This window comes from Orbicella franksi, chromosome 3, assembly GCF_964199315.1.
Source record: "Orbicella franksi chromosome 3, jaOrbFran1.1, whole genome shotgun sequence".
Taxonomy (NCBI): Eukaryota; Metazoa; Cnidaria; class Anthozoa; order Scleractinia; family Merulinidae; genus Orbicella; species Orbicella franksi.
This window is the reverse complement of record NC_138147.1, coordinates 17,120,460-17,139,562: the sequence shown is the minus strand read 5'-3', so window position 1 is coordinate 17,139,562 and position 19,103 is coordinate 17,120,460. Positions and strand designations below refer to the sequence as shown.

Below are 19,103 nucleotides of genomic sequence, written 5' to 3'. Positions count from 1 at the left end.
GCATTGCGCATCCTTACTGCGCATAATTTATGGCGTCATTAGCGCGCGCTTGTGCACGCGCATATTGAAAACATGACGGATTTGCCTTGATATTGAGCTCTGTCAGTTGAAAAATGGCTCTAGCTCACTAACGAGCATGGGCACCCCAATTTTTTTTTTTTCCAGTCGTTGTAATCAACTAATCATAAGCTTTGCGTGAGAAAAGACTGATCTAATTTCTATTGCTGAAAATTGAATAGATAAGAAAAATAGCAAATACACTGTGGTCTTTTCTATTTTGCAGTCGGTAAACACGTCAAGAAATTTGGTTCCAATTGTTAATCAAGGATTTAGCTTTCTGTCCGAATCAAACTTAAACGTTTATTTGTGGTCCGACACAATGTATTGACTGTAGTTTAATGCGTGTTCTCATGAATCCGGGCTTACAAAGATGTTACAATTACTGGGAATGCGTTCTTATAATAAGCATTAAATAATGCAAAAATGGGGCATTTTCAATGCCTCACTGCTCCTCAATGAGCATGGGCACCCCCCTTTTTTATTTCAAAATTGAAGTTATCACATGACAAATATTCAGTGGACAAAGTTTGAACAAAAATCTATTGTCACTTTTATTTCAGAGGAATTACCTTAAAAGGAATTTCGGCCGAAACTGAAATACGAGTCTCCCGGCGAGATCTGGGGACGAAAGTACCCGGGATCTTCCAAGATGGCGGATCACCACTCCATTTGCTGTACTCAGCGAATTGTCCTCTACGAGACGAAAGCGGTAAGAATCAGCTTACAGGAATGAGAATAGCGCCTCATGAATGACATTTTTATACAGCCGTCTTTGTTCTGAACTTTGCTCTGCTTTCGTTCCGTAGAGATTCTTTCTCGTTGGCTCGAATAATGCGGAAACCCGCTTTCGTGTGTTGAAGATCGACAGAACAGAACCGTACGAACTCGTGTTTTTCGACGATAAGGTTTGTCTTAATTCATTGAAGTCCACTTTTTTTTGTTGTTTTAAACATCTAATGTTAAAACTCTAGAGTAGACATACGTCGATATAGTTTGATCCCATACTGAGCCTAGGATCGACAAAAACAGTATTTTCTGGTATTTCGCCATCTAGACAGCTATGAAATCCAGAGTGATAAAAACAGTAAGTACCTCATGAACAGCTGGATGTCTGGACACCAAAGCTTTGTTTTACTTGCCTACTCGTCATCGTCTTTGTCAGATGAGTCAGTGACATTTTTGTGTTTTCTTTTAGGTGGAATACAGTCAAAGGCAGATCAAAGATTTGTTATCAATGATTAACGCAGGGAACCTGCCAAACAAGAACAGACCTTACGAGAGTACAAACAGAGGGCTACACAGGAGTATATCTGCTTATGGTATTGTTGGTGAGTTTAATTGCTAACTTCTTTTAACTAATTATCCTGCAAGCTGTTGGTTGCTCCTATGCTGAACAAGAGAGAAACCACTCTGAGCAACCTAAACTGCTTGTAGGGTATTTGCTAATTTAATATAGATTTAAAATATACAGGCTATGAGAAATAATAGGTCACATGATTAGTAATATTACTGAATTATCTATGATGACAAAAAGGCAAATAATTGTCTGGTTGCGCTGCAGAAGGTACATGTATACATACCCTTCTCATAGCCTCTCGTAGAGGGATGTTTGGTTTGACTTAGACTCCCTCCCCTCAGCCCTCTCCTCCCCCACAGAATTCCCCATGACCTACCTTGGGCTGGGTACGTAAAGGAATTTCTTGGAACCACACATACAGTTGAACCTCCCGAAAGCGGCCCTCAAAATGTCAAGCCTAGGTGGTTGCTTACAGGAGGTGACCGCTTACAAGGGCTTAGACCATAGTAGATCAAAATTTTGACTCGTTAACATACTGTAACTGTGGAGACTTAGCTCATGCTTTAAATATTCTATTCATGTAAAAAGTCAATTTCGAGAAAAAATCCAGTTTCCCATTGAAATATTTCCATCTCTTGTACTATCCAGGAATATGATAATGTTACAACACCTTATTATTTAATTTCTGCTCTGCTATCTGTGAAGTGGTCACTTTTGGGAGGTTAAAAACAAAAGAAAATTTAAACTTTTAGCTCGAAAAGTGGTCGCGGTCGCTTACAAGAGGTGGTCACTTACTAGAAGTTCCAAATATAGTGATTTCACTTGGAAACTTGGTATTTTAGAAAACTGGTCGCTGAGGAGAGGTGTTCACTTATGAAAGGTGGTCGCAACTGGATTTTCAACTGTATTAACAAAAGGAAAATGTTAAATTACAAGGACGAACAATGATAAAGAAAGTTTTCATTGATGCAGTTTTATGTTTTGGCAATGTTGGCTATTAAAGCTATTTCTGTGACTCACTTCACATAATTTAGCCTGATTATTATATTTCTGCAGGATTTGTTCGATTTCTGGAAGGCTACTATATTATACTGATCACAGAGAGAAGAAAGTAAGTTCACCTTTAAAACTCATAAATCTACAAGAAACTGATACTGATCTCAGGGATGAGATACAAGATAAAACCTCTTTCTAATCAAATAAGTAAAAGCTAGTAAGGGCCGATTTACATGGTACCACTTTGTCGCATGCAACAAGCTTACGACAGGCCTACTACATGACTTAGGACAATTGACACACGCACAACATTTTCATTTACAAAATTAAATATGCAAAGTTTGCACCAGGATTTACAGAGTGAAAGTTCTAACTAATGGTTGACCTGTGCTTTTAAAAAACTTTCTAATGAGATGTTTTTCGCTTTAATCCGTTCAGTACTTTTCGAGAAACAACTTCATGTGAATCAGTCAAGGACAACCTCGTCCAACATTTTGATGCAAGAAAACTTCTCCTTCGTCCCCTACTCAGTAGAAATTTGTCACAAAATACATCATTTTCTGTCGATTTCAGCTACGATTGTCGCAGCATTTTAAAATGTGTTTTAAAATTCTACAACATTTTTTTGACATACACAACAGTCGTAAGCGAGTTGTAGGTTTGATTTACAGGAAACAATTCATGTCGTAGGCCTGTCGTAAACTTGTCGCATGCGACAAAGTCGTACCCTGTAAATCGGCCCTAAGGGTACAAAATTATTCAAATGTGCGGTAAAAAAACATTTCAGGGAAGCTCAAATTGGTGGACACAGTATCTATAAGATTGAGGACACAAAGCTGATTCCAATTGCAAATGAACTGGTCAGACAAAAGTTCCAACACCCTGATGAATCCAAGTAAGTGCTATATAAATTTGTCATGTTTTATTTTTCATCATGTAATGTAGCAAATGTAATATTCTAGAGTCTGATCAGACTACCGCATGTGTCACAGTTGAAGTGATATTAAAAGTCTGATGCATTTCAGTTGCTGTGCAGTGTTTAGGTCAACTTAACTCATTGAATGTTACATATTCTTTTTGTTTTAACCGAGCTTTTCTTGTTTCAGATATGTGAAGATCTTTCAAAATGTTGATCTCTCAAGTAACTTTTATTTTAGGTACAGTAATGATCCTATTTGTTCAGGACCAGTTAACACCTTTTAAATCAAGTTCAATCTGTGAAGATAATGAAGTAGTAGTCAAGTTTGATAACTTCTTGTGCAGCCACTTTTTAATCCAATGCAATACATGGTCAGTACTTTACCTGTTTAAAAATTACTGACAAAAAAATTGAAAACTTTAAAATCTAAGCAACTGTGTGAAATGTAAATTATTTGCTTGCTGAAGAAGGCCTTGTGAAACAGTCAAAAGCATCAAACTTTGCATAACAAATTTGACTTTGTGTTTAATTTTTTCTTGTACCAGTTGTCATGGCTCACTTGCCTACCAACTCCGAGCACAACAGGTTCTTTATAAACTAAATTTGACTTCCTAAATTGGTTAAGTTTACTATTTTAAAGATGTTCTATCAAGGAATGGTGGGAGGTTCAGTGGCCTATTGGTCAGTATGCTGGTCTCGGAATCAAGCGGTCTGGGTTCTAGCTCTGGCTGGGGTCTGGCAGGACAGTATACTCTCACAGTGCCTCTCTCCACCCAAGTGTATTAATGGGTTGAGGCAAATTGTTGGGGCAACCTGACAGAATGCTGAGGAGTAACCTGTTATGGACCAACATTCCATCCAGGGGGGAGTAGCAATACTCTTAGCCTCTTTATACTACAGAAACTAGAAACTGGAGTTAAGTTCAGAGAGCTACAAGCCAGTTTGTCTGAGAGGCTTAGCTACTTTTGACTATCAACTGGTGAGCTTAATATTCTATAAACTTTTTCCCATGCTCCTTCTTGCTTATTGTAGTGATGTTTGCCTGAAATATGCTCATTTTTCTCCCACAGTTACAGTTACGATTTGACGCATAATCTCCAGCATCAAATGGCTCCCATCATTAACCCCAAGCCTAACCCCGCACCGACAGATTCATGTCAAGCTTGGGGACCATGTAATCACTTTGACAAAGAAGCAGCACAGGACATTTTGTCTTCTGCAGGCCTTACTCAGTCTGTAGAGGACAGATCTGAACCCAGGGTGTCGTATGAGGACAGAATGCTTGATCAAACTACACCATGTGGTGATCCAGTCTCTGCAGGTGAATTAAAGAATGATATAAGCACTGGTGATGAACAAGTGCAATGTAGTGATGTGATACCAGACAGCACTGAGAAGGAAGAAAATGATGGAAATTTTAATAGTAGGCTCACCAGTAATAGTGATGAAAACAGTGCAAGTACAAGCACGAATACAAATGGAAATGAACAGTGCCATTCTATTGATGACATTACTAGTTTGCCAGCAAAAGAGAGCACACATATTTCAGAGGTTCAAACAGAGGTTAACACAAGTACTGATGATCCTGTCAAAGATAGTTACACTAGTAAAGTAACTAGTTGTCCAGAATGCAAGAAACTGAGACAAAGGAAGGAAAAGGTATTCCTGAGCAAGAACAAGTCATGTGCCAAGTTTGCATGGAACCGACATTTACTGTGTGGCTTTGAGGGTGCAGTCGACCCTGACTGGATTCTCCACATTGTTAATGGCTTTGTCGGGCAATCTGGTATCCTTTCGTTTGAATGTTTGTACTTAGTAATATAACTGAGAATGAGCAGACTGCATTTTATAGGACCTTTTGGATTCAGTGGTTTTATTTAATCCTAATCAGTGTTCTGGAAAGTTCTGTTAGCGCCTTTATTATAACTTACTTGTGAAAATCAACTCATTGTTAGTTCGGGGGAGGAGCAATCAGCTCATTTCCGGAACAGCAGGTTGGAATTGAGCCTATTCATGGTGGTTTCATTGTGATTTCAAGCCAGAAGAAGGGAGGTTATGTTCACAGCCAATTTACCCATTGTCTGGCCCTTAAGAATCCCCTGTGTTCAACACGAGTGTCCAAGCAAAATATTTTGAATTTGCTAATGAATATGTTTGGGTGGACAAGTGAACCTAAAGTAACAGAATGTACTTATTCCTATGTTCATGTACACCTGTTACATTTATGTTCTTTGATAAACAAAAATAATTTATTTTAAATTTATCTTTTGAAAATAGCTATAATTATATAGTTTATGATGTGAAGTATATATGAAATAATTCACATTTGAACTGCGGTTGTAGATAGTGAAGAATGGTCATCACAGTAAATTTTCCAATTTAAGCAATTCAAATTGGAAAATTTACTACTATGATCATTCTTCACTATCTACAACCACAGTTCAAATATGAATTATTTCATATATACTTCACATCATTTCACTCCTCACGGGAAGATATGAACTCAATTAATTGACCTCGCTCCCAATGTGTGGCTTCATAGCTCAGTTGGTAGAGCATCGCACCGGTATGGCGGAGGTCACGGGTTCAAATCCCATTGAAGCCCTGATTTTTTTTCAGGCTTCTTCTTTCCTATTGCTTAAATTTGAAAATTTACTGCGATGATCATTCTTCACTATATATAGTTTATGAGTAACCCTAAACACTCTTAACATGTGGTACATAGATATTTGTGTTTATGGACGACCTATATATGTGACACTGATAGCGCGAAGGTCAAAGGAGTTTGCTGGAACCAGATTTTTGAAGAGAGGAGCTAATGATGAGGTCCGTACCTTACTGTTATGTATGGTAGCCAGTATTGTAATATTTTCCTATTATTTAAGAGGTTCTGTCTGGTTGATGCATGTGCCACCTGTAACCGCCCATGATGATCGTTGGCCTTTGTTCCCTTTCTGACGGAGTTTTGCAGTAGGAAAAAATCTTTCCAGTGATACCCAGATCAGAGTGATTGACCATGAATTATCCACAAAAATGCTTAGAAATTTGAGTGAAAACATGTAGCAAAATTTTCCTTAACTACACTTGGCTACTGAGTACTTTGTGGTAAGAATTTCCCATGTCACTGATACTTTCTGAGGAACTGGAAGCAAGCCCAGTAGAAGATCAAAAACTGCAGCAAAAAGATAGAAAAGGAGTAAAGGGAAAGGCAAAAAAAAAGTATGTCACTATCTCATCACCCAGAAACATTCATTGGTTATTTACCGTAAAGTTTGCTTATTTAGGGAAATGTAGCTAATGAAGTTGAGACAGAACAGATTGTCCATGATGCCTCAGTACTGTCATTCAAGAGCGGCAGATTTACATCTTATGTCCAGCTGAGAGGATCGGTTCCTTCCTTCTGGTCACAGGTAAAGGAAATGCTAACTTTCCATAGCTTTACTTTGCTCTTACTTGTTTTGTAGTTTTAGGCAACATCTGTAAAAGAGTAGTGATCAAGTTCTGTTTATGGCTGCACAGTGTTAACTAAAGGCATTGTTATTGTGACATCAACTAGAGGATATATTGTTATCCTGATGCAGTAGTAGGGGCACAACTCATTACATATAACGTGACTAATATGGACTTCTCTTAACACTGAAGTTGCCAACCATTTAGTAACGAAAGGTCATATTTTGTCAGTTGAATTTTTTTCCCTTTTTTCAGGAGGTGAAGCAAGTTATGGTGCCAAAACCACAAATAATTGGTGAGTACATTGTTCTGTATCTTTTAACTAATATCCAATGTGTTTTATAAATACAGATACAGTGTATAAATCAATATCTCTGCTATCTGTAAGTATTGGAATTTCCATTGATACTCCAGTGTTACTCTTGTTATGCAGAGTTACTCTAAAATCACCCAGAATGATCCAATGATAAATTCTGTTCTTAAACCTGAACACAGAATCAGTAGAAGTTGATTAATAGGTGTAACTGCCAAAGAAAAAAAAACCCTTGAAATTAAACTATGCTCTACCCAGAGTACATGTATTCAACAAAATGAAAGCAGACAAGTATGAAGATTTTACATATTGATGCTGAGTTTGACAGGGTTAGCTTTTGAGTGCCACAACACAGATCCTCTTCTTGGTGTTCAATTAAGTTTCACTTGCATTTTCTCTTAGTTGACCGTGCAGATCCATTCTGCTCAGCTGCCGGTCAGCATTTCAATCAACTCTTGAAAAGGTTTGGAGCTCCTGTGGTCATTCTTAATCTTGTCAAGGTGAGATTTTTATTTCATATTCCTTTAGTTAGCAGCTGTTAAGGTGCGGTGGCCTCATGGTTAATATGCTCACGTCTGGATTGAGTGATCCAGGTTTGAGCCCTGGCTAGTGTCATTGTGTTGTGTTCTTGGGCCAGAAACTTAACTCTTACAGTGCTTCTCTCCACCCAAGTGTATAAATGGGTACTGGCAAATTTAATGCTGGGGGGACAACCCTGTGATGGACTAGCATTGCATCCAGGGGGAGTAGAAATAATCCTAGTTGCTTCATGCTACAGAAACTGGGGGTCACTGAGCTCACATGCAGACTTTACCTTTCTTACCATTCCTCAACATCTAGAGAAGAATTCCATCATCACTTTCATCTTGTTTGTTAACTTCAATGCAAAACTCAAATTTCCTTTTAATTTTTTAGAAGAAGGAAAAGAAGCGACATGAGCAGATTCTTAGTGAAGAACTGGAGAGGGCCGTGATTTACCTGAACCAGTTTTTACCAGCACAGCATGCCATACAGTACAAAGCATGGGACATGGCTAGATACAACAAGAGGTCAGTCTAGGCAATGTCTTCTGTCTTGTCAAAGCATTAGTTTATCACCTGCAACTAGTTGTACTAAACAGCCCTTTTACAGTTATGCTTCATAACTTATTCACATAATCCCTTTAATGACTCTTGTGGTACATACACAGTTCTATATTGATACATTTCTTTAAACAGTGTAAAATTGGTTTACTTAACGATGAACTCCCAGTAGGAAGATCCGCAGGATACAATGTCTCGACATGAATTTGTAATTTAGTGTACATTAAAGATGCGACGAAGAGACCAACTCTTGACTGTTCTGGATGAGTTTAATGGATGACGTTTCAGCCGTTCGGCTTTCCTCCGGTTAAAAATTAAAAACTAAAAAGCTATTTACAATGGTTGCGAGTTATGAGAACAGCGACTTGTATACAAAGCAGAAATATTGAGATTAAGGTTATGTAATACAACAAAGGTCTAAATTACAAGGTGAAAAGGCTTGAGCAATACATTTGTTTATTTATTTATTTATTTTATTTACAAATTTATTTATTTACCTATTTATTTATCATTTGACATGTACATAAACTAATCAACAATTTAGTTACATGGGAAAAATAAATAAACAAATGGCAAGAAACCTAATAAAAACCAGTTGGGCTTATGATTCCCTCAATTCTCTACTTGCACAAATCCCATAATACACCTCTTTTAACCCCCCCCCCCTCCCCCTCCCTTCAAAAAAAAAGTTTGCATAATCATTGTTTGCAATTTCTCCTGGGACATGAAGATGTCCCAAGAGCAATCTAAAACAATGCCTATGCAAATGTTTGGGGGGTAAAAGAGGTGTATTATGGGATTTGTGCAAGTAGGGAATAGAAAAGCAGGATGTATTAATAATTGATAATTTATTATTAATAAATAACACAATAATAATCAGGTAGCGTATTTAGAAAAACTGTTACTCAGTATTGCAGCAGCTGGTCTGTAACATGCGCTGTGTGAAGCATTACTGGGTGTGTTGTAAAAGAAGTTTCTGAATAGAAATGAAGCCTTAAGCAGCATTCTATTAGAGCACCCTTGGTTTACCAAATTTTCTGAATACTGTAAATCTCTTTTTGACAACAGTAAAGACTGTAATGTGATGGAGAAGCTAACTGTCATTGCTGATGAGGTTTGTTTATCAATTTTATTGGTCCCATAAGTTAAATATATACACATATAGTAAGTCAATAGTAGAAATAAAATGACCAAAATGGATTGCGCAAACAGGAAAAGTATCCCATGCAAGGCGCAACCCAAATTGTAATAAAATAATCTGGTAAGAAATCTAAAATTTAATAAAATCAGTACGTCAGTAGAGTGCCAATAAGCTAGTTAAAGAAACTTGTTCAAGTCTAAATGTTAGGGTCCTGATACTCCGATTGTAATTGTGATAAAATTCTGGTGATGGGAATCTGCACTTGTTGAGAAGATAGAACCATATTGTTTCTTTGTGTGTCCAATTTAAGACTGAGGTTCCATAGTAGTGGATTTAACTTAATGTAAAAAATTCTCCCTTCACGTATATTACATGTATTGAATACTGTGAGGGGAAACATAACGCTATAGGTACTACTCTGATTTGTTGAAACTATCGATGAGTGATGTTGTGTTACCCTATCTTGTTAATGATCATGTTGACTTAGTGCAGTTTGATTTCAGTTCTAAGTAAAGTAATGTGTTAGTGGCATATATCCTTCTATTTTATGAATCATGTACTAATGAATAAAATTCCGTCAGGTTTTCAAATCCACTGGGTTTTTCCACAGTGGACAAGAATTGTACTGCAACCAGATCAGAAAAGATTCAAGGTACAATTAATGCTCTTGCATACCTTGTTAAGTTGGAGGCGTGGTTGCCACATGGTTAGTGTGCTTGTCTCTGGACCAAGTGGTCCGGGTTTGAGCCCTGGCTGGGGACATTGTGTTTAGCATAATCCATCCAGGGGGAGTAGAAATACTCCTAGTTGCATCATGCTACAGAAATCAGGATAGGCTCTGGCCAAATGGGCCTCTTAGCTTGACCCCTTTGCCTTAACCATACCTTGTTAATAATAAAGTTATGATAAAGGTTGATATGATGACTTATATATCAGCATATGGGAAACAGTCATGAAACCTACATGACCCACATTAGCAATCCTAGCCACCTGTACCTTCTTTAACGTATCAAAATAATAAGAAACTGTCAGGTGATGAGCCAGACAAAAATCAACAGCATTGACCTATGAGAACATCTTTCCTGTTAAAGATAATACTGTGAACTCTCTTTTTAGGCAACACTTAGAAATATAAACCCTATGTTTTAGGTTGACAGGCATGTATGGCACTGGCTATTCAGATGATTGTCTCGGCAGAGAACAGGTATGTACTTGTCTTGTATCATATGGTCAATGTTTTTATCGCCTTCTCTGGTTCTCTGCCTACTGGTAAATCCTTGATATTCATCCTTTCTTCTTATCCCAGATCTCTGATCTTTGCATTTTTGACTGTAATAAACTTTCTTCAGATTATGCAACATTCTGATTCCATTCCAAGGTGTTCCTTGTGCAGTTCCTGTTTCCATGACATGCACACCTCCACATCTGTTCATCTTCCTCACAATCTGGAATTCTCTTTTGGGTTAGCTTGAGTCACCCATGAATTATTTCTCATATTCCACCAAGTGTAACAAACATTTTCCATCATTTCTTTGCCTACATACATCTTAGTTGTCACAGTTCCTGCTTTTTCTCATCTACACATATTCCCACGATTACTTTATATTTTAGTGACACATGTTTCTGTTTTTCCTTTGCTAGAATGGCGTGCTTAGGACAAACTGCGTGGATTGTCTGGACAGAACCAACACTGCTCAGTTCATGGTCGGCAAATGCGCTCTTGGTTTTCAGGTATAAATGCTTTTGATTGTAAATAATTTGCATATATCTATTTGTTTATTTCTAAACAAATTAAGTGATTCAGCTTCAAATCACTAATAACAAGTCCTGTGCTAGTCACGCTGTTCATGAAAAGGGAGAAGTTCCCACAATGTTCCTCCCAGTCTCATGCTTTCTCAACCTGGGAAGAAGAGAGACCCTGGGTACGAGGTTTTAATTGATGCATTCTTATGACAAAAATCGTCCACGACAAAGTTCATCTAGAGTACTTTGTTGGTGGATCAACTGCATGCTGCTGCATACTAAATCATGTTTATGTTCTATCTAGTTGCATGCATTAGGAGTGATTGACAAACCATTTGTGCAGTTTGACTCGGATGCCGTAAGGTATGTTTAATCAATTCCTGGGCTCCTGTCTTCTTTTAATTAGACAGTACAACATCAAGAGTAGCATGTTTAGCACATATTCTTTACGACCTTGCCTCCGGAGAATTTTAGTTTTTTTTCCGATTAGTTTCTGAAAAAAAAGATCATTTAGTTTAGCTCGATGAAGGGCTTATGCTTGAAACGTTATTGTTCCAAATCATTTGAGCAGGTAATTTTCGCTGTAATTTATTTCAAATTATTTACTTTAGGCAGTTTTGTTGTTTGAGAAATTTATTACTCTGTTTATAATTTGCATATTTGTAAACATATGGTACTTTGGTTTCTGGAATAAGGTGATTTATGAATTGGTGCATTTATTGCAATATTTATTAGGATTTTAGAAGATCTCTATGAGGCTCACGGCGACACACTTGCGCTACAGTATGGTGGATCACAGCTTGTTCATGGGTAAGGGGCTTGTTTTTCTTGAATTATGTACTTTTATCACTCCTGAAGATATCAAACACATTGTCCAGCAGAAAGGTGATGAATGAAAGTGAAGAAAATTATTAATAGAGGAATTCTTCTAATGTTTCACCAAATTCTGAAAAGGAGCGTCAGAAGAAATGTGTGGCAATTAGTTTGGAGAATTAGTATTTTGAGGCGAGACTGACATCTAATCCAATTTGTCACGATCTTATTCTTTTTAGCATTCGCACCTATCGCAAAGTGTCACCATTTACATCTCACTCAAGGGACATCATGCAGACTGTATCTCGTTACTACAGCAACGCTTTCACCGGTGAGAGACTTTCTACCCATTTATTTGTTGTTGTTGTTGTCGTTGTTGTTGTTGTTGTTTTTTGTCGTCGTCGTCGTCGTCGTTGTTGTTGTTTTCTTTTTGTTACTTTGTAACAAAAAAAGCCTAGAGGCCCAACAGGCCTGCGTATATATCCGGTTTCTGTGGTTTTGAACTTTCGGTCCTGTACCGAGACGTTTTGTCGCGTGACTTGAGTCATCGGAGTATATTCTTCTCTTCTTCCCTGGATGGGACGCTAGTCCATCGCAGGGTTATCTCCAGCATTTTTAAATGCTGTATGTCTCTTAATCTGGCGATATTTTTACCTGGGTGGCGAGAGGCACTGAAAGATAGTCCAGTGTCTTGCCCAAGAACACAATATAATGGCCGCGGCAAAGACTCAAACCCGGACTGCTGAATCCGAAATCCAGCGCACTGACCATAACTCCTCGCGCTTCCTATAGCTTTACACGTCGTGTAACTGTCTCAGTTTGTATTGTACTTTGCAGATGCCGACAAACAGCAAGCCATGAATCTGTTTCTTGGAATATTTTCACCGCTGCAGGAGAAACACAACATCTGGGAATTACCAAGTGATTATTACTTACATCACAACACAACTTGGGACCTAAGAGCTTCTAAAAACAGAAAAAGGTAATATAAGCAAAGACGACGTGTCCAGCAACAAACCAGAATCGTTCGCTCGATTCTTTCCTTGCTTGTCTCCTTCCATGAGAAACATCTGAGATTCCACCCGAAAAAAAACGCATACTGTTGACTTGATGTGGAAGAGCCATGGATATTGTCTTTGACTGGGGATTAGATGTTATTTGCCCGCGAAGTGTCAAAACTCAGCGAAAACCAATCAGAGAAACGGCGCGTATCTTCGTATAGCTACGTCATCGGTGTGGAACCTTTTGGGTCCAGTCTGCCACGTCCCTGGAGCGTAGGAAGAACTGAGCAACAGAGGACAGAGCTCTTTGCTTAGGCTACAGACAACGGTGTTTTTGGTCTCTTCAATTCTTCAGATAACGTACAGCTTTCTTTCTTTTTTCCTTTCCTTCTCAGTTACACTAAGTGGTGGGATCAGTCAGTGGTCAACTCTTTACCTCACCCTACTCCTGACGGTTGGTATAATTTCAAAACGGAGTATGATCTTTTTACTGCAGTAATGAAATTTAGTCTAACGCCGATGAACCAAGCATGATGCTCTCAAACAGAGCCGTTAACCATTCACGTTTGCTCGATTTCCGCCCCTCTCTCGAATTGCACGGTCTCATATCCCAACAGCAGCTGGTAATCGAACCTACCAATCACGACTTGGTGCAAAAACATGCCAGTGATGGTGAGAATGAGAAAATAGATTAGTTTTGGAATCGCACGTCAATCCAAGTGTAGGCTAGTAACGTCTGCTCCCAGGCCAAGAGGTCAAAGTCTTAAGCACGTACCGACTGTTAGTTTTCACACTCTATGGGTTCCTAGTCCATTGCAAGATGCACTTAGCGTTTCGTCCAGTTTCGCCATCAAGTTTTCGCAATACATATTAACCTGAGTATAGACAGGCACTACAAAGGTAAATTGCCTTCACTCTTGTCCAAGAATTCCACAGACAGGACCGTACTGACCTATCGGAATCGTGTTGAGTTAGAAATTAAAAAAATTAGTTATATTTTCCAGTTTAGACTTCGCGGAAAATTCGATAAATCATTTTCTGGAAATCTTAACTGATAAAGTTTTTGAATAGTCAGATCTATAAGCATTAATTTCATGTAGAGGTTAGAGTATTCCTGAGGCGTTACAACCGTTGTACAGGAGACACGCCTGAAGGTACACGGTAACCGAAGAAATCCATTATTGTGTTTTCTAGAATCGCCTTCGGATGAGGCGGAAAACATCGAAGAAAACGAAGAAAACAGACGTTACTCGGACCCAGCAGATCATGAACTGGTCGACATGTTTTCAGAGTATTATCAACCGTATGTTTTGACCGTCCTAGAGTCTCTGTATCCTCATCTAATGCAGAAGTCCTGTAGGTATGCGATGAGAATCTTTTATTTCGTTACAGTATCAATGTATTATCTAGCAAGTGGGTGGTGAGAAAAACGACATTGTGCGATGAAATTCTCAGAACCGCATAATCCCCTTCCTCTCCCCTCTTGAAAAATATTCTTGTGAAATTTAAATGAGCCGGAGGATTATTTTTGGAAATTTACGGCCAAAGGGGATATATTACCATGTGAGCAATACGGTCCCACGCGTTACCACATAGAAAAGGTCCCGAAAAATCGCGTATTATATGGTCGTGTATCCGACATGCTTAACTTTACTGTGAAGTATGCAAGCGCAGAAATGTGTTGAAGACGACGTGCTCAAAAACTACAAATGAAGTGCATCAATTTACATGAGGACAACAACAATAAAACTTGTCGAGAAAAGACACTCGGACACCAACGTATATTCTAGTCTGGCCAGACGGGAAATGTTTGGCTTTCGTTTACAACTCGAATCAAATATTTTTCCCCCGGCTCTCCCGCTCTCCCTACATACAGGAAAGTACAGAATGGCGATGTAATTCACAGTTATGTGTACACCCTTTAACATTTCTGTATGGAAAAGAATCGTAAATACAAATGACTTTTTGTGTTATTTTCTAGAGATTTTATGCCACCAACTGCGCATAATCACAGTCCTTTTGTGGTGAGAGCGCCTGCAAAGTCCACTGGGTAAGCAATTTTGTATGATAAAATTAGTTGATATGTTGATAAAGTTTGACACCTTAATTTGCTGCTGTCGATATTAATTCCAGCGTACATTGATTGCTATCCCAGAGAAAAGTGAAATATTTTGACTTACTCCACCCTAAAACAGACGTTTAAAGCCAATTTTGGAATAAATTGAACTAAATCTCTGATTTTGGAGAACCTTGATAAATAACCTTTGGTGTTAACGGTTTAAGTAAAAGAAAACGTTTTTGTATCGTGTTTCTTTGATTAGTTTACTAGCCTAACTCTTGTGTTATTTGCTTAATATCTTTTATTCACTGTAGCCGACGCCCTGTTCCTACTCGCCGAGCAGTGGGTGCAGCACCCCAGCCGCTTAGTGTGGATGATAGCAGTGATGATGGCTCCAGCTCTGATGATGACAGCTCAGCCATATCTCTGCAAGAAAAGAACAACAGTACCAGCACTTGCTATGTCTCCTTTCAGGTATGCAGTGTTGTGTTTAGTTTAACTTGTCATAACTATTATTATACATTTTTTTACATTTTCTTTCATTGTCCTCGGGAGAATTTGGTTTTTGGTCAAGATTGCCCGCCTACTTGAATATGGGATAAAAAGCGGGAAAGAAAAATACATCAACCAATAAATTACAACCAAGAAACGTAATTTTCTTGCTCATCGTAAGTAACATTCTTGTAAGAAGTACATGGAACCTACTCGTTATTACGACCACTTTATGCTGCCCCCCCAAAAAACCTTAGTCATTTTCTTATTTGTAAAACACGTTTAATCCCCCATCCCGTTAATACGGCCAGATTTTTGTGGTCTGTTGGTGACCGGATTAACGGAGTTCCAATGTAGTGTTAAGACTATTGTGGGATGTTAAGTGAAAAGTAATTCTGGGAGAGATGGCTGTCAAACATATGCGGAGGGAAGTAGGATGTGTGTTATTGTGTTATTTTGTTCATCAGGAGTTGTTGCCGTCTATGCAAGATGTGTATGGTGTTGGACTGAAGGAACCAAAGGAACAGAGTATGGAGGGCTATGATAGGTAAAAACATTATTATTGCGCTGCTTACCTCCCATGTGCCGGCTCTTAACACCAGGATATATAGTGTCGGGTGACTAAGGGTGTCGCAACTACAGTCGAACCCCGATTAGGCGGCCAGTAATCAACTCAGTCCCGATGAGGGATTTTCAATTGTTTTACCTCGGCCAACCCCTTTTAAGCGGCCACTATCCTTTTTCCCCGAGGGTGGTCGTTTAATAGAGGTTGAACTGTACCTGCGGATGGGATGCTTATCCAGCCAGCTATCTGTCAAGTTTCAATAACAGTGTACCGGTACGAATTTACGTACACCTGGGTGGGGAGGGGCACAGCGAGCCCCTCTTCCCCCCCCCCCCCCTCCATCAAGAAGTCCAACCCAAACTGCTAGATCTAAAGGCCAAGACGCTGAGGATAAACCCATTAGACTGCGCAGCCTCCCCCGGCTGCTTTTCCAAGAAATTGTGAATCGAAGATAATAAAAATGTTCGTTTGAATTGTTTGGCAGGTTTGTTCAATTCGGAAAGACTGCCCTACCCGATAAGGAAAACCCTGGAGTAAAGCACATTCGTTACAACTGGTAAGCTTATCTCTTGAAGTACATTTATGATTATAATAGGAATTCTGTAGATCAAAACTGATCGTATCATTTAATGCCATATTAATGGTTTTCTAATAACTGTCGTATACTTAAGTCAAAGAAATTGTCAAAGAATCAAATAATCACAAGAAATGGAAATACAGCTCAATAAACCAATCACAATTCGAATCCGAAATGCGTAGCCGGTGGTAGGCGCGGGAAAATGCGCGTAATTCAATTCCTGATTAGTTGAAAAACCAAAGGTTGACTCTGACTGGACAAGTACTTTTTTAACCAATTGAAGAGCTTGATAAATACAAATCGTTAACCAAACACATTAGTGGCAATTTCGATAGTCAATAGAAAATCGGTTATTTTTTCACCATTTAGGAACTTTATAACCAAATGGACGTTCATTTCTTCTTGGATTACGTACCTACAGTCACTTTGAAAAATCCACAGAACTTCGGCACATTTACTCAGTGTTTTGTGTTTGGTGTCTTAGGGCAACACACAAACCCTTCACGTTGGACTGTAATCACAAAGTCAGGCCTCCCACAGTGGACCGCCCGTCTGAAGCTCTGTACAAAGCTTACATACATGCTGGAAAAAATGGTCGTTTTTGGCCGTCACCGGTCAGCGTTGAGGTTTATAGGAAATACGTAAGCAAGAACTATCAGTAAGCAAACGAAAAAAAGAAAATCATGGACGAGTTTGCAAGAAATATAGTTTTGGACGTAAGCAACCTCTTTCACTAAGAGTGGACTCCACACTGAACTGTTACAGTGAGCAGTCTTAGACTGTCTTAGTGTGTATTTTTTGGAATTAAATGAACGTCTTCCAAAATCACATGACAGAATATTCAGTAGTGTCAGTGGAACAAGCACTATGTGGTGGTGACTAGGCTCTTTGCACGATCCGGTCACATGGTACGGAATTTATTACGCTGGGACGAAAGTTACACAGCGGGACTTCCAAAACAAAGGAATTCGTACCATTCTAGCTCGACTTTCCTTTGTTTTGAAAGTCCCACTGTGTAACTTGCGTCCCAGCATAATTAAATCCGTACCATGTGACCGGATCGTGCAAAGGGCCTATTCTGGTCTCCGCCACCGGACTGAGCCCGACGTTTTGTCTTGAACTTGTCGAGAACTGATCGCGCCATGATGACAAGATGACAAGTTTTTGAGCTCATTGCTTTTTTGATTGGATGATAAAAACGGCAAAAACTTCACGATTGTTTGATTGAAGCCTTCCAAAAGGGTACTCGAATCCGACTGAAAGGATCTGTCCGTAATATCCTAGTGCTGTATGACGACATTTTTCAGAGTGTAGTCGTTTGTTGTAAATTTGAGTGATTAACACGGAAAGATTTAAGCTAAACATATTCAACCAAGATAGTATTATTAGAGCTTCTAGTTACAATTACAAGAAAAATATAAAACAGAGTTATGAAATTGAAGTTAAATTTATAAATAAAATTGCCATTACGTTTTGGCCTAGAAAAATAATTGTATTTTATAGAAAAAAATAGTATGAAAATTAGTGAAATTTATTATTTTTCTTGAGTAATTCTCTTCTCATTATTTCCACATCACAGCATCATTCCAGGGTGTTGCTCGACGACCCTGGGATGATGTTGGCGGTGCGAGATGTAGTTCAGGTGTTTGTAATTGGAAATTTTAATTTTAATTTCAAGTATTTGTAGCTTGTGTAGCCATAGGTTTCTGGATGTGGACGTCTTTGTGATATTAGCTTTCCTAAAGGTGATATTTACAACTCTGTCGATTTGATAAAACGAAGTATTTTTTAAATAAAAACCTGTGTCAGCATGTGTTCCCTCTTCACATCATAGTGCATTCCCCGGCCCATGCGTTTCTGGAAGGTTCCCTCTTAGTTCCCCGTCTATTCGCTTCAGTCTTCCCCATAAGTATTTCGTTCCCTGGCGTGTCCTCTTTCATTTCTGGTGCGTTCATCGCCCTGTGTTTCTTTGCGTTTCCAATGCATTCGCTTTACAAAATTCGTTGCGTTCCTTCGTGTATTACCGGAGGGTTTCTACACTCCCCGTGTGTTTTCTTAGCTGTCTAATCGTTTGCTTACCCATTATATCGTTCGTTCTCAAAAACGCTACCTGTGTGTCCCACTATGCGTTCCTCTACCCAGACCCCCCATCCCCGGCTGAATTTTTCAATAACCCTCTGACAGGTTCACTATTACTCTTCCGTGAATAGTCTCTGGGTTCCTCTTGCCTTTTCATCGTCTGTAACGCTTTAGGTTTTCTCGTGTGTTCCACTATGCTTTCCATACGTTCCGCTATGCGCCCTCTTGTGCGTTCTGCTATAAGTCACAAACCAGTGCTTTCGTCGATGTGTCCGGATGGGTTCGCTCCCTCCTACGTACCTTGTGCAGTTGGTGTGGGCTTGCTTATGCGTTTTCTCGTTCATTACACCGCATGTTATCAACGCTTTTCCTCGTGCATTTCGTGCGATGTTCCCGGGCTTTTCGTTGTGTTTCTCGGTGGACGTGCCGTCATGCTCTGTAGGTTCGTTCCCTCTATGTTCCTCTTGCATTGGGTTCTCTTATGCCCTTCCTCATCCGTTACGTCATGCCTTCTCA

General features: G+C 39.1%; 2 protein-coding genes across 2 annotated transcripts in view; both read left to right on the top strand.

Moving 5' to 3' along the window:
* LOC145481582 (TP53-regulated inhibitor of apoptosis 1-like) overlaps window positions 1-19,103 on the top strand; it is a 137,451-nt gene that overhangs the window by 7,656 nt on the left and 110,692 nt on the right. The gene's annotated exons all lie outside the window — the stretch shown is intronic.
* On the top strand, window positions 350-18,321 carry LOC145481555 (polyphosphoinositide phosphatase-like). Its single transcript, XM_081460050.1, has 27 exons — window positions 350-769; window positions 867-965; window positions 1,256-1,388; window positions 2,414-2,468; window positions 3,141-3,248; window positions 3,460-3,510; window positions 4,343-5,058; window positions 5,998-6,098; window positions 6,557-6,682; window positions 6,978-7,017; window positions 7,438-7,535; window positions 7,951-8,084; window positions 9,186-9,231; window positions 9,840-9,910; window positions 10,408-10,462; window positions 10,900-10,989; window positions 11,306-11,364; window positions 11,737-11,811; window positions 12,054-12,145; window positions 12,652-12,796; window positions 13,211-13,269; window positions 14,010-14,175; window positions 14,797-14,865; window positions 15,189-15,348; window positions 15,834-15,913; window positions 16,416-16,487; window positions 16,993-18,321. Exons 1-27 carry the CDS (start codon window positions 710-712, stop codon window positions 17,168-17,170), a joined length of 3,138 nt encoding a protein of 1,045 aa, XP_081316176.1. The 5' UTR covers window positions 350-709; the 3' UTR covers window positions 17,171-18,321.

What these genes read in the sequence shown, in the direction of transcription:
- LOC145481555 (XM_081460050.1), top strand. Translation starts at nt 710, where the DNA reads ATGGCGGATCACCACTCCATTTGCTGTACTCAGCGAATTGTCCTCTAC. An exon ending in GCTTCTAAAAACAGAAAAAG is followed by an intron (nt 12,797 to 13,210) that starts GTAATATAAGCA and finishes TTTCCTTCTCAG; the next exon opens with TTACACTAAGTGGTGGGATC. An exon ending in AAGCACATTCGTTACAACTG is followed by an intron (nt 16,488 to 16,992) that starts GTAAGCTTATCT and finishes TTGGTGTCTTAG; the next exon opens with GGCAACACACAAACCCTTCA.